Genomic DNA, 17986 nt, shown 5'->3' on the forward strand with positions numbered 1-17986 from the left:
ATTAGTTATAACTTGTCCCTGTAAGTCATTAGTTATAACTTGTCCCTGTAAGTCATTAGTTATAACTTGTCCCTGTAAGTCATTAGTTATAGCTTGTCCCTTTAAGTCATTCGTCATAGCTTGTCCCTGTAAGTCATTAGCCACAGCTTGTCCCTGTAAGTCATTAGTTATAACTTGCCCCTGTAAGTCATTAGCCACAGCTTGTCCCTGTAAGTCATTAGTTATAACTTGTCCCTGTAAGTCATTAGTTATAGCTTGTCCCTGTAAGTCATTAGCCATAGCTTGTCCCTGTAAGTCATTAGTTATAGCTTGTCCCTGTAAGTCATTAGTTATATATTGTCCCTGTAAGTCATTAGTTATAGCTTGTCCCTGTAAGTCATTCGTCATAGCTTGTCCCTGTAAGTCATTAGTTATAGCTTGTCCCTGTAAATCATTAGTCACAGCTTGTCCCTGTAAGTCATTAGTTATAACTTGTCCCTGTTAGTCCTTAGTTATAGCTTGTCCCTGTAAGTTATTAGTTATATCTTGTCCCTCTAAGTCATTAGTTATATCTTGTCCCTGTAAGTCGCAAGTTATAGCTTGTCCCTGTAAGTCATAAGTTATAACGTGTCCCTGTAAGTCATTAGTTATAGCTTGTCCCTGTAAGTCATTAGTTATAACTTGTCCCTGTAAGTCATTAGCCCTAGCTTGTCCATATAAGTCATTAGCCACAGCTTCTCCCTGTAAGTCATTAGCCATAGTTTGTCCATGTAAGTCATTAGCCATAGTTTATTTATGTAAGTCATTAGTAATAGCTTGTCCCTGTAAGTCATTACTTATAACTTGTCCCTGTAAGTCATTAGCCACAGCTTGTCCCTGTAAGTCATAGCCATAGCTTATCCATGTAAGTCATTAGTGATAGCTTGTCCCTGTAAGTCATTAGTTATAGCGTGTCCCTGTAAGTCATTAGTTATAGCTTGTCCCTGTAAACCATTAGTCATAGCTTGTCCCTGTAAGTCATTAGTTATATCTTGTCCCTGTAAGTCATTAGTTATAACTTGTTCCTGTAAGTCATCAGTCATAGTTTGTCCCTGTAAGTCATTAGTTATAACTTGTCCCTGTAAGTCATTAGCCATAGCTTGTCCCTATAAGTCATGAGTTATATCCTGTCCCTGTAAATCATTAGTCATAGCTTGTCCCTTTAAGTCATTAGTTATAGGTTGTACCTGTAAACCATTAGTTATAGCGTGTCCATGTAATCATTAGTTATAATTTGTCCCTGTAAATCATAAGTCATAATTTGTCCCTGTTAACCATTAGTCATAATTTGACTCTGTATTATTATGTGTCTGTTGGAGTTATAACTACATCAACTATAACGGTCTTCGTTGTGAATTGCGATATATAATATACCGAGTTTTATATCGATAATCCAAACAGAGTAATTACTTATAACGAGACTAAACAAGACTCATGTTGTTGTTTTTATTATTAGAATATAGGGAAAATGCTTTATTATAATAGTGTAATAAAGAGATAAAAAAATTGAAATTGTTTGACTCCTTGTAAGGACAACGCAAACAAATTATGCTGCCAAAACCAGACATAATTGTGTAACTATATCAGCTTTCTTTAACAAAATATGACGCCATCTCTGTTGTCATGCAAACACGTACAAAAATGCACAATCAAAACAACCTTTAAAATTACTTTGCTGTCTTGCTCAAATACATTCACCCATTAATACGGAAAAAGGCAATGGTTAGTAACTAAGAAAAACACTACATTAAAGCCTTAACCAAACATTATAATTAGTGGCAAAGAAACACACTTCATCACAGCCTTAACCAAACATCACAAATAGTGACTAAAACAAACTACATTACAACCTTTACCAAACATCACAATTAGTGACTAAATAACACTACATTACAGTCTTAACCAAACATCACAATTAGTGACTAAATAACACTACATTACAGTCTTAACCAAACATCACAATTAGTGACTAAATAACACTACATTTCAGTCTTAACCAAACATCACAATTAGTGACTAAATAACACTACATTACAGTCTTAACCAAACATCACAACTAGTGACTAAATAACACTAAATTACAGTCTTAACCAAACATCACAATTAGTGACTAAATAACACTACATTACAGCCTTAACCAAACATCACAATTAGTGACTAAATAACACTACATTACAGTCTTAACCAAACATCACAATTAGTGACTAAATAACACTAAATTACAGTCTTAGCCAAACATCACAATTAGTGACTAAATAACACTAAATTACAGTCTTAACCAAACATCACAATAAGTGACTAAATAACACTACATTACAGCCTTAACCAAACATCACAATTAGTGACTAAATAACACTACATCACAGTCTTAACCAAACATCACAATTAGTGACTAAATAACACTAAATTACAGTCTTAACCAAACATCACAACTAGTGACTAAATAACACTACATTACAGTCTTAACCAAACATCACAATTAGTGACTAAATAACACTAAATTACAGTCTTAACCAAACATCACAATTAGTGACTAAATAACACTAAATTACAGCCTTAACCAAACATCACAATTAGTGACTAAATAACACTACATTACAGTCTTAACCAAACATCACAATTAGTGACTAAATAACACTAAATTACAGTCTTAACCAAACATCACAATTAGTGACTTAATAACACTACATTACAGTCTTAACCAAACATCACAATTAGTGACTAAATAACACTACATTACAGTCTTAACCAAACATCACAATTAGTGACTAATAACACTACATTACAGTCTTAACCAAACATCACAATTAGTGACTAAATAACACTACATTACAGTCTTAACCAAACATCACAATTAGTGACTAAATAACACTACATTACAGTCTTAACCAAACATCACAATTAGTGACTAAATAACACTACATTACAGTCTTAACCAAACATCACAATTAGTGACTAAATAACACTACATTACAGTCTTAACCAAACATCACAATTAGTGACTAAATAACACTACATTACAGTCTTAACCAAACATCACAATTAGTGACTAAATAACACTGCATTACAGTCTTAACCAAACATCACAATTAGTGACTAAATAACACTGCATTACAGTCTTAACCAAACATCACAATTAGTGACTAAATAACACTACAATACAGTCTTAACCAAACATCACAACTAGTGACTAAATAACACTAAATTACAGTCTTAACCAAACATCACAATTAGTGACTAAATAACACTACATTACAGTCTTAACCAAACATCACAATTAGTGACTAAATAACACTACATTACAGCCTTAACCAAACATCACAATTAGTGACTAAATAACACTACATTACAGTCTTAACCAAACATCACAATTAGTGACTAAATAACACTACATTACAGTCTTAACCAAACATCACAATTAGTGACTAAATAACACTACAATACAGTCTTAACCAAACATCACAATTAGTGACTAAATAACACTAAATTACAGTCTTAACCAAACATCACAATTAGTGACTAAATAACACTACATTACAGCCTTAACCAAACATCACAATAAGTGACTAAATAACACTAACTTACAGTCTTAACCAAACATCACAATTAGTGACTAAATAACACTACATTACAGTCTTAACCAAACATCACAATTAGTGACTAAATAACACTACATTACAGTCTTAACCAAACATCACAATTAGTGACTAAATAACACTAACTTACAGTCTTAACCAAACATCACAATAAGTGACTAAATAACACTACATTACAGCCTTAACCAAACATCACAATTAGTGACTAAATAACACTAACTTACAGTCTTAACCAAACATCACAATAAGTGACTAAATAACACTACATTACAGTCTTAACCAAACATCACAATTAGTGACTAAATAACACTACATTATAGTCTTAACCAAACATCACAATTAGTGACTAAATAACACTACAATACAGTCTTAACCAAACATCACAATTAGTGACTAAATAACACTACATTACAGTCTTAACCAAACATCACAATTAGTGACTAAATAACACTACATTATAGTCTTAACCAAACATCACAATTAGTGACTAAATAACACTACATCACAGTCTTAACCAAACATCACAATTAGTGACTAAATAACACTACATTACAGTCTTAACCAAACATCACAATTAGTGACTAAATAACACTACATTACAGTCTTAACCAAACATCACAATTAGTGACTAAATAACACTACATTAAAGCTTTAAACAAACATCACAATTAGTGACTAAATAACACTACATTAAAGCCTTAACCAAACATCACAATTAGTGACTAAATAACACTACATTACAGTCTTAACCAAACATCACAATTAGTGACTAAATAACACTACATTACAGTCTTAACCAAACATCACAATTGCATAAATAGTGACTCTGACCCCCTGGGGCCAGAGGGGCGGGGCCCAATAGGGAAAAAGAGAGAAATTCATTTAAATCGCTACTTGTCATAAAGTCATCCTTGAGGAAACGGGAACCGATTTTGTTTTAATGATGATTCTGACCGTCAGAGGGGCGGGGCCAAATAAGGGAAATTGATTATATGCATACAGACTAGTTTATGAGACGATTAACTCAAAGCTGTAATGCTATGACAAACTCTCGAACATCATAATAAGGTGTAAGCCACGAGCTCGTGCCAAAGTAAACGTAGTGTCGATAACAAGAGGCCCAGATGGCCTGTACCGCTCACCTGGATATTTCAGTAATGATGGCAAAAGTATTTGAAGTTGATTACAGTTATTTTTCTACCTTTTTTGCTTCATCTTCTAATTATTTTTTAAAAACTCAATACTTCCACTAATAGGCCCCCTCTTTCCAGCCCCAAGGGACCAATACCCCCCATTTATACAGCATTACACCTCCTATACCCAATACTGATTCAGACTAAATTTCATCAAAATCCATTTAGGGTTAGTAGGGATTTAATGGAAATGTCGACGGACGGACGGGGACGGACGCCGCACCATCGGATAAGCTGGTCCGTCGAAGCAGGTGAGCTAAAAACCGTTAAAGAATAGAAAGCATAAGAAAAAATAAAAAAGGAGTAAACAAACAATATTAACCTTGTTATTAGTAATATCAAGCAAAGAATTAAATCATATATATTGGTAAATTAATCATGAAAAAATCAATCATATACTATGGTAAATAAATGATGAAAAATAAATCATTTATATTAGAAAATTAATGATAAAAATCAATTATATAAATAGTTAAATTAATGTTGAAAAAGAAATCATATACAATGGTAAATTAATTGATGAAAAATAAATAATATATATAGGTTAATAAATGATAAGAAATAAATCATATATACACTGTATTAGTAAATTAATGATGAAAATATATGTAATTAATTTAAGCATTGATGTCCTTTTTATTTTAGTGTCATTGGAGTATGAAAAAAAAAATGTTTACAAACAATTTTTTATCATACCCCTATGGAACTAAAAAATAATTGACACCAACGCTTATAATTTATACTAGAAATTGATTTTCAAAATTAAAACAAATTTTATGTACAATTGAACTAATCTTATAAGGGATTCTTTTTCACAAATCAATACGCAATGTCAATGGCCGTATTGTGACGTCACATATTTAGCGCCATTTTCGGACTTTTTTCATAGAGGTATGAAAAAAAACTCAACCAATTAGAAAGCGGCATTCTGCGTACAAACACTGGACAATATTAATGATATGTATTTGAAAGTAAGTGACAAAAATTTAAGTCGAGTATGACAGAATATCGATATTTTCACGAGAAGCACGAGTGAAAAATATCGAATTATTTTGTCATACGGGTGAAATATATATTTTTTTTATATTCTATTCCACGGGAAACCATTCAATTTTCTTTTATTTGCATTTGATAAAAGAATAAATACTAGAAACATCGAACAGTGCGGAAATCAGTTGTATAATTCATGACGTCGTCTCTTTGTGACGTTACTAAACGTCAACTTGACGCCGCCATTTTGAAAGGAGTGATCAATGCAATTTAAGCGCTTCCTGCTGTTATCGGAGAATTTGTGTAAGAAAAGCTAACGTCAAGAGAGCATTTTGTCAAACTAGTCTGAATATTTATTTCATCAAAATAACCCATTTATCTATCTGTTCATCGCTTTGATCAGTTTGATAATTTCTATTTTTCGCTGGCGAAAAATTAACAAATCATACATATTGGTAAGTTTATGACAAAAATATATATATTGGTACATTTGTAAGTAAATGATAAATATGCAAAACATATATATTTATATGTTAATGATCTAACCAACAAACTATATATATATCGGTATGTTTATGATTTAACCAACAAACCATATATATTTATATGTTAATGATCTAACCAACAAACCATATATATCGGTATGTTTATGATTTAACCAACAAACCATATATGTCGGTATGTTTATGATTTAACCAACAAACCATATATATTTATATGTTAATGATCTAACCAACAAACCATATATATCGGTATGTTTATGATTTAACCAACAAACTATATATATTTATATGTTAATGATCTAACCAACAAACCATATATATCGGTATGTTTATGATCTAACCAACAAACCATATATATCGGTATGTTTATGATTTAACCAACAAACCATATATATCGGTATGTTTATGATTTAACCAACAAACTATATATATTTATATGTTAATGATCTAACCAACAAACCATATATATCGGTATGTTTATGATCTAACCAACAAACCATATATATCGGTATGTTTATGATTTAACCAACAAACCATATATATCGGTATGTTTATGATTTAACCAACAAACTATATATATTTATATGTTAATGATCTAACCAACAAACCATATATATCGGTATGTTTATGATCTAACCAACAAACCATATATGTCGGTATGTTTATGATTTAACCAACAAACTATATATATTTATATGTTAATGATCTAACCAACAAACCATATATATCAGTATGTTTATGATTTAACAAACAAACCATATATATCGGTATGTTTATGATTTAACCAACAAACCATATATGTCGGTATGTTTATGATTTAACCAACAAACCATATATATCAGTATGTTTATGATTTAACCAACAAACCATATATGTCGGTATATTAAATATCTAACCAACATACCATGTATATCAGCATATTAAAACTCAAAACATCACACCAGGTACAGTAAACAGGTAAACATAAACAAACAATAAACATTCAAGAAGATAAACAAAATGAAATACATGAATCTGTTAAAACATAATGCAATGGTTCGGTGTTACAGAAAAGTATCCCACCATCGTTTGAATTCCCCAAGATAACAACATTTGTGTTAAGTTATCACTGCTCTACTGAATAGATGGAATATAACCAGCGTTTGTTATATATTTACATTTAAATTAATTATATTACCTCAGGGGACTGTAGGTTTTCATTGTGTCCGTCCTCTCACCCTCTTCACCATATCTGACGTCTACCACCTACACTAATCATTTAACAAACCTATGTAACAGATTTTGACCGTTACCTAAAGACAAAGGTCCTGGTGGTATCTCCTACACTACTAGTCACTGGAACTTCATATTTGGGGCGTTTGCTCATCTGGGTGGGAAGGCATGACATGTACCGAACTCACTCTGACCTTTATTTTGATAGTTTGCCTATAAAAAAGGGGAAAACATTTTCGGATCTGTCCTAAAAGATAGTGCTGGAGGCATTGGTTCACTGGTATCGAAATTCTGATATCACCTATAAAGTTAGTAATATTCATGAATTCTTACTTGATGTAGACGTTCATCTTACTAGGGACATTGCTTCATCTTACTAGGGACATGGGTCCATCTTACTAGAGACATGGGTCCATCTTACTTGGGACATGGGTCCATCTTACTAGGGACATGGGTCCATCTTACTAGGGACATGGGTCCATCTTACTAGGGACATAGGTTCATCTTACCTGATGTATGAATTCATCTTACTTGGGACATTGATTCATCTTTTTTTTTCTTTTCTTTTTCTCTACATTTCCTCTCTTCTTTTTTTTCTCTCTCTCTTTTTTTTAATTTTTTTCTTTTTCGTTTTGATTGGTTCATCTTACTTGGGGAACTGATCCCTCTTACCTTGGGTAATGGTTCACATGTATTGACCTGCCGGTATATCGCCTTCTACAATTAGTGATATTCCTGAACATATTTACATCTCTCCCTTCTTCAGCTTAGTAAACTCTGACTGCGTTGAAATTAGCGTAAAGCAGTTAAAAAAGGCTCAGCGGATTAATGAGCGCGGGAATCGGTAACATAATCATGACGTCGTCTCTTTGTGACGTTACGAACGTCAACTAGACGGCGCCATTTTCAAAGGATTGATCTTCGCAATTTTAGCGTTTTCTCCTGTTACCCGATGATCTCCGTACAATAACCTAATGCCAATGGAGTGTATAAACTAAACTGAAGACTGCGGAAATGAGTAATTTTTTTTCTTATCATTTTAGTGGTTTGATAACTGACCCCGACAATTTATTAGATCAGTTTAATACATGTATATAGTTTAAAGACTATCAATGCAACAACAAAAATCACTAGTTTTTTAATATCTGTAATAAAACTTTTTTCCTATTTACTCCATTTTCAATGTAAGGGTTACACAATAGTAGATTTAATAGCATCACTGGTTGTTGACTTTTTCAAAAACAACCTGATCCAGATGAGGAATACTTTCTCGGGCAGTTTGTTTTTAAATTTCAAAGTTAAATGCCATTTTTTATTATTATTTTAACCAGAAACCTTGCAATTAAAAACAGATGACTTTGTTTCAATGTAAAAACACCCCAAATCCTCCAGAAAGTCCCATTGCTGGTGTCAGCAGTGATGCTTCAAATATTCATGCAAATTACATGGTATGCAAATGGAATGAGTGAATACTTACACAAATGGATGGAGCGTACAGTTCCTATAGAACAATCGACCACGTCACTACTAACTCTGTGTCTAATACCCGCTATGTTTGACAACCATAGTTAATGCGAGACGTAAATTGTGGTTGTCAATATTTCAATTATTTAAAAACGTATAAGGTATTAAACAAAAATGCTGAGTTGTTTCTTTTAATTTTGTTAACAATACTGGTGTCTTTACGTAGATTCGCTGGAACTATATTATCTTACTAACCATTGCTGACGTAGTTACCAACGTCGCAACACGTCCTGAATTTTCTTTTCTTCGTACTGTATTTAAATGAGTTGTTTGATGTAAATGTAAGGATTGTACCTCATTAGCTAACGCGCTAACCATAGAAAATGTTCGTTGCCAAATGCGGACATACATAACATGTACTACCGTATAAGCAGTCAAAATGATGAGGTACAACCCTTAAATATATGCATTGAACGGCGTTTTATTGCGTTTACGGTGGTATGAACGCAATTGAATACAGACATATTAAATGAATTCAATGTGTTTGCAAAACGGTCAGATGTAGAATTAGTTCCATTGGTACCCGATTTCATTTCCGGTGGGGACTGTAATTCTCCAAAATGTTACTTTTGACTTTTGCTTCGCCTCGTAATCTTCTACCAGGACAACTAATCACAGGTTCTCCCTTTCAAATGTTAGTAACTGTCCTTTCTCACCTAGACGGTCATTGTCTGGATTCCTGCAATTGCACAGTGAGATTTGTATGATCCGCACTGGTAATTTCCAGTAGGAGTAGCTTTAGTCAAACATATAAAACAGAATTTCTGCTGGCATTGGTTGCAAACCATTTGTTTACAAGCCCCAGCGTGCTCGATCATTAATCCGCAATTCGGACAAGCCCGTATTGATGGGCACCCAGTCAGCCCGACGATCTCTTTCAGTGGAGCTTCACGGAGAATCTTCAGCCGTGGGTCCTCTTTCGTACATAACACATTACCGCAGTCGGTTTTGTACCTCTGGAATTCCAAATCCTTAGACAGTACCAACAGAATTCGGTTGATTTTCCATTTTTTTTACAAATGGTACATACACATCGAATTGTTTTAGAATCTATCGGCGTGCAGAATGAGAAACACTTCGGGCATTGTTGGATTCCGACCGCTTTGTTTAGATAATTGTTTGCTAGTCTAGTTTCAAATTCCTTTTTTTCTGCGTCGGTCAATACACCCAGACGGCGTATTTGAGGATATTCCCATATTCTCCCACACACCTCTTTGCCGTCTCCGTAAGGGCAGCGGAATGTTATTTTCCCTGATTTCAACTCCATCTCACAATAAGCTGTCAAGCTATCGGCTGCTGTAATCATATATTATCTAACACTTAGTCTATGTTCTATGACAGGTGTTCTTTACTAGAATCTAACACAAGTTGGTTTTTAAATGCTGCACTTTATTTTAATTATATCGGGATCATTTCATAGTAACACATACTATTCAGTCGACTAGTTTTCCTTGTTATTCGGGACATTTGATTTGAAGACCAAATGCACATGGCTGATATATTTCCGTTTTCATGTAACTGAACAATGATGACTACTTTATGGTTATATACAGCGGTTCCCTACAAGAGCTCATTGGAAACATTAATTGGTAAAGATTAGTTTAAGAAATGTTTAAAAAATACAAACTAAATCAAACGTCTGCATTAACTATCACGTGACTATTTTCCCGTCGGCGCTTGCACATTGACAGAGGTTTATCGTGACGAGTAAATGTGTTTGACGCTCTATCCATTTAGCTAATAGGTAATTCAGAAGTGTCTGGAATTTCAGAATAAGGTAACTGTTAAAGGCAATCATTAAAAGTAACTGCAAACACACTAAAGTAGAGTTTAACAAAGCTAGAACTTATTTCTTCATACTCACTGATGGCATGTCCACATGGCATTTTTGCGCGTGGGTTATTAGGATCATCATCCCACGCAATCATATCCCGTTCCGTTGTCTGTTCGACGTCTTTGGGGAAAACTTTACCTGATCCTCCTTTCAGACGGAAGACAATGAAGAGTTCCGATTTGTCCATCAGATTGTAATCGGACAGAAGCATCTTTCTGTTACCGTTTCTCATTACCAGTTGTTTTGCTGGAAAAATTAAATCAAAACTAATGCGCCTTGATTTTCAGTATTACACTTCAGAAAATTAACATACAGTATTACACTCAATGAAAATTGCTTACAGTATTACTGTCCAGAAAATGACTGCAGTCTTGGTGAGAGATTAATAGAACTACGTGGGCCTTGTGATTATTTATTTGTCACGTGACGTGGACCTTACGATTACTTATCTGTCACGTGACGGGGACCTTATGATTACTTATCTGTCACGTGACGGGGACCTTGTGATTTTCTGCCACATGACGTGGACTTTCTTATTATTTATCTGTCACGTGAAGTGGACCTTCTTATTATTTATCTGTCACGTGAAGTGGACCTTATGATTATTTATCTGTCACGTGAGTGGACCTTATGATTAATTTTGGCACGGGACGTGGATCCAGTGATTATTTATGTCACGAGACGTGGACCTTATGATTATCTATCTGTCACGTTACATGGGCCTTGTGATTATCTATCTGGCACGTGACGTGGGCCTTATGCTTATTTATATGTCACGTGACGTGAACCTTTTGATTATGTGTGATTATCTATCTGTCACATGACGTGCACCTTATTTATCTGTCACGTGACATGGACCATATGATTATTTACCGTGGTTGTTCATCTGTCACGTTACGTGGGCCTTGTGATTATATATCTGGCATGTGACGTTGGTCTTATGATTATTTATTGTCATATGACGTGGACATTATGAACATTAATGGTCACGTGACGTGGATCTTGCGATTACTTATCTGTCACATGACGTGGACCGTGTGATTTCTTATCTGTCACGTTACATGGGCCTGATGATTATTTATATGTCACGTGACGTGAACCTTTTGATTATATGTAATTATCTATCTGTCATATGACGTGCCCTTTATTTATCTGTCACGTGACGTGGACCATATGATTATTTATCTGTCACGTGAAATGGACCTTGTTATTATTAATCGGTCATATGACAAGGATTGTATGACTATTTATATGTCACGTGACGTGGACCTTATGATTATCAGTCTGTCATATAACGTGGACCTTGTGATTATTTACATGTACCTGTCCAATAACGTGGTGCTTATGTCTATTTATCTGTCACGTGACGTGGATCTTATGATTATCAGTCTGTCATGTAACGTGAACCTTGTGATTATTTACCTGTCCAATAACGTGGTGCTTATGTCTATTTATCTGTCACGTGACGTGGATCTTTTGACTATTTATCCGTCACGTGACGTGGACATTGTGATTGTTTATCTGTCACGCGACGTGGACAGTTTGATTCTTTATGTCACGTGACGTCGACATTGTGATTATTTATCTGTCACGATGACTGCTTTCATATTGACAATAAATACGATCTGAGAACCGAATGATAGTTATTCATATCATGATTAAATTTAATATTATACGTGTGCCTACTTTCTCCAATTACGCTTCGAAATTCGTTAATGTTGATTGATAGTCTTTATTATCAATGTTGAGCCATATAGGAGCGGCGTTCAAGGTATTATCATAACGGTAATAAAAATGGTGTTAAACCCTTTAATGATAATCAGTGACTGAGATGACTGTGGTGCCTTTGCTAACCCGTAACATGTGTGAATCAAACATTAGATATATCGAACATACCAGCGAATATAATTCTGCAATGGTCAGTGTGGATTCCGTAGTTCTTAGCAACTATCTCAAACAAATCTTCAACCGAGGCGTCCTAAAATAGTCGGATTAATAAACAAAACATTAAAACATGATTTCACCAGAGACAAATCAGAAAAAAAAATGCCTTAACCTTTGGACCCAGGGACCCCCACCATAGGTCTGTTGACTTTTTCACCCAGTAATTCTGTAATTTCACTTACCAGCCAGGGTTATTTTCTTCTTTGTAAGTCCCATTTGAACCAAAATGACCTTGGCATTTGTCCAAATGACAGATATTTTACAGCTGTCTCGTTGTTTAATTCAGACCAACTTTGCTTCATATTGTCATTACAAAATATTCCTCGGTGAAGAGACAAAATTTGACCTTGATATTCAACCCTGACCCCGACCTTTGTACCTGTACAGGCGACTCCTTGTTTGATTCCGACCAATTTTGCTTCAAAATGTAAAACCAAAATTTTCATACAGTGTAAGAGAAAATATACAAAATTTGACCTGGTCCTTTAACATAAGGATCCGGCAACATTGACATCTTACCTTGGGTCAGTTGACTAATTTAATTCCGACCAGTTTTGCTTCAATTTGACATTACAAAATGTTCATATACAAAAGTTGGACCTTGATCTTTGACCCAGTAAGCTTAGCCTTCGTTCAGTTGTTCAGTTAACCTCTTGCTTAATTCCGACAAAGTTTGATTAATGATGTTATAATGTCTTCATAAACAGGATTTTATCTTTAACATTCTGGTTCAGTGACAATGACCTTCGATAGTTGATGTTTTGTTTAATCTGAAAAAAAAGTTCAGTAGTGAAAGGCTATACATAATTTGACCTTTACCTCTATTTTAGTGACCTTGGCCTCTTCCATCAATTCTGGCATTTAGTCAATTGATTTTTTAATTCTGACCAGCTTTGCTTCATCATGTCACAACTAAATGTTCACAAGTTGATAGGTGAACAAAGGATCCTGTGCATTGACCAAGCGACCTTGACCTTTGGTCAGTTGAGTTCGTGTTTAATTCCAACCAACATTGCCTCTCACGTGATTTAAGAAATTGTTCATCATTCAAAAGATATACAATTTGATCTTGATAACTACCTTTGGGCAAAATGACCTTGACCTTTGACCTTGATTTGTTTCACCACATTATGTATTTTTGTGACCATGTAAAGCAGTTAAGAAATACTGATCAGATGGGAACAAAAATGGTGGACATACAAACGGACGGACGGACAGAAAAATATGTTCACGAATCTTAATAATATAATATTTATGAATTAGTAATCCTGTAATTAGAAAAAAAATATGCTGTAATAACAGTCTTGATAGAAAATGACCAAACGTTTAAGGAGAGGCATTATTAAGAAATCATGTAGGTATAAAACAATAGTGATGGAAGTCTATTAAGCCTGAATGTACCGAGTGGTATTGTCCATCATCAATTCTTCGGGATCTGCATCTAAGAGAAATAAATTGTTTTGGGTTTTTCTGGGGTCTCACATCTTCACAGCAGCTATAATGATAATGACACACTTCTGCCATAAATCTTGTCCATGTTAATCTTTTGTAGAACACTGTGGTTTAAAGGGATTCAGTTGGAATGCATTTCTTTGACTGTATGTCAAACAAATTCTGGTTCTATATGCATGCTTACAATACCGCGATACTCAAATTCACTTCGGCTGAGTTTCACCTGGACATATATTCGGATTATTGTTCATCAGCTATATGGCCATTGGTTCGGGGGAAACGGCTTTCATTCAAGTCCAGTTCAAGGAAATGATTTGAAAAAATATTCTGCCCAAGCTACAGCTGAAACAAACTACCACCACTACCACTACCACTACCACTACCACTATCACTACTACTACCACTACTACTACTACTACTACTACTACTACTACCACTACTACTACTACTACTACTACTACTACCACTACCACTACTACTACTACTACTACTACCACTACACAACTACGACGACGACACCACGACACACTACACACTACACACCACGACCATGACCACTACGACGACTACGACCACGACCACACGACACGACACGACGACAACGGCCCCCGACCACACCACTACAACACCACTAACGAGACGACGACTACTACTACGACGACACCACGACCACGACCACCACCACACGACTACGACCACCATACCACCACTACTACTACACTACGTACACCACTACCACCACCACTACTACTACTACTACCACACACTACTACACTACTACTACCACCACCACTACTATACTACTACTACTACTACTACTACTACTACCACTACCACTACCACCACCACTACTACTACCACTACTACTACTACTACTACTACCAGCACCACTACTACTACCACTACTATTACTACTACTACTACTACTACTACCACTACCACTACCACTACCACTACCAATACTACCACTACCACTACCACTACTACTACTACTACCAGCACCACTACTACTACCACACGACGACGACGACGACGACGACGACGACGGACGACGACGACTGACGACCACGACCACGACCACGACCAAGACGACCACGACCACGACCACCACCACGGGACAGACTACGACTACGACGACTACACGACACGACGACGACGACCACGACCACGACGAGGACGAGACGTACAAAGACTACGAACCACCACGACCACACCACGACCAAGACGACCACGTACCCGACCACCACCCACGACTATAAGTACGACTACGACGTACACTACTACACCACACACGACCACCACCAAACGACTGACACTACTACGACACCAGCACCACTACTACTACCACGACTATACACTGAGACTACTACTACTACTACTACTACGACCACTACCAAAAGACCACTACCAAGACTACCACGACCACTACCACTACTACTACTACGACCCAGCACACGACACTACGACACTACGAGAACTACTACGACGATACTACTACACAAGACCAACGACCACTACCAAGACGACCACGACCACGACCACGACCAATACGACCACGACCACGACCACGACGACGACGACGACGACCACGACGACGACCACGACTACGACGACGACGACGACGACGACGACCACGACCACGACCACGACGACCACGACGACGACGACCACGACCACGACCACGACGACGACGACGACGACAGCCACTACGACGACGACCACGACCACGACCACGACCACGACGACGACGACGACCACGACCACGACCACGACGACGGCACGACGACGACGACGACGACGACGACGACGACGACGACGACGACCACCACGACCAAGACGACCACCACCACTACGACGACGACGACGACGACGACCACGACCACCACCAGACGACGTACGACGACTGACGACGACGACGACACGACCACGACCACCACCACCTACGACGACGACGAAGACACGACGACGACGACGAAGACGACCACCACCACGACGACGACACGGACGAGCCGACGACGACGACGACCACGACGACTACGACGACGACCACCACCACCACGACGAAGACGAAGACACGACGACGAACACGACGACGACGCGACGAAGACGACCACACAACCACGAAGACGACGACGACGACCACCACCACGACACGACGAAGACACGACGACGACGACGTACGACGACGACGACGAAGACGACGACGACAACGACGACCCACGACCACCACCACCACGACGACTACTACGACAGACAGACACGACGACGACGACGACGACGACGACAAGACACGACACGACCAAGCGACGACGACCACAAAGAACAGACACCACGACACGACGACACGAGCGACGACACACACACGGACGACACCACGACCACGACACGACCCCACGACTACGGAAACGACCACGACGACGAACACGACAGACACACGACCCACACGACGGACGACAGACGACGACAAGACGACGCGACACCAGAAACACACCACACACGACCCACGACGACGACGACGACTACCAGAGACGACAACACCACCACGACACGAGACGACACGTACAACAACGACACACGACGACTACTACGACACGACGGACAGACGTACGACTCCGACGACTACACTATACGAAAAACTACACACACTACGACGACAGGAAAAAAAGACACTACGACGACGGCGACCACGACGACGACCAACGACCACGACGACAGCCACGAAGACACGACGACGACACGACCACGACGACACAACAAGACGACGACCACGACACGACGAAGACGACAATACGACAACCACGACACGTACACACGACAACGACGAACACAGACCGACACACGACACGACGACGACCACCACGACGACGACCACACCACGACGACGTACACACGACACACACACGACACACACCCGAGACAGACCACTGACACACACGACTACGACGAACTACACGACAGCTACACTACCACTACGACGACACGACGACTACGACACCACCAACGACGACGACACAGACTAGACGACACGACAGCACGACGACGACGACGACGACGACACCACACCACGACGACACGACACGAGAACGACAAAACAACCACTACGACGACGGACGACACCACACGACAGACCACGACGACGACACGAACTACAAACATACGACGACGACGAGACTACTACGACGACGACAACGACGAGACGACGACGACGACAACTACGACGACGCCGACACCAACCACGACACGAACGACGACGACACGACCACAGCACACTACACACTACTACTACGACTACGACGACGACAACACCACTACGACGACGACGACGACTACGACGAACTACACACTTCTACACACTACTACTACTACACTACCACTACTACTACTACTTCTACTACTACTACTACTACTACCACTACTACTACTACTACTACTACACTACAACTACTACTACTACTACTACTACTACTACATCCACTACTACTACTACTACTACTACCACCACCACCACCACTACTACTACTAGTACAAAAATAACTACTAATACTACTACTACATACACTTTTGCTGCTACCACTTTTTATTTAATTCTTACCTTTTTGATGTTGATGATCCTCTTGTTGGAAACACCACCAGTATTAATCAATAGCTGACAGATGTCACCCATGTTTGGTTTAGTCTTTACCTGAAATTCCAATCGACAGTTATTCAGAATAAGTTCGA

At 37.9% G+C, this 17986-nt stretch overlaps 1 protein-coding gene across 1 annotated transcript; it reads right to left on the reverse strand.

Annotated features, from left to right (window-relative positions):
- Positions 1–8127: 8127 nt before the first annotated feature.
- Positions 8128–17986, reverse strand: LOC117316527. Its single transcript, XM_033871160.1, has 4 exons — positions 17859–17986; positions 12767–12848; positions 10901–11116; positions 8128–10332 (listed from the first exon to the last, which is right to left on the reverse strand). Exons 1-4 carry the CDS (start codon positions 17928–17930, stop codon positions 9938–9940), a joined length of 765 nt encoding a protein of 254 aa, XP_033727051.1. The 5' UTR covers positions 17931–17986; the 3' UTR covers positions 8128–9937.

The sequence above is a fragment of the Pecten maximus genome, chromosome 2 (genome assembly GCF_902652985.1).
Source record: "Pecten maximus chromosome 2, xPecMax1.1, whole genome shotgun sequence".
NCBI lineage: Eukaryota > Metazoa > Mollusca > Bivalvia > Pectinida > Pectinidae > Pecten > Pecten maximus.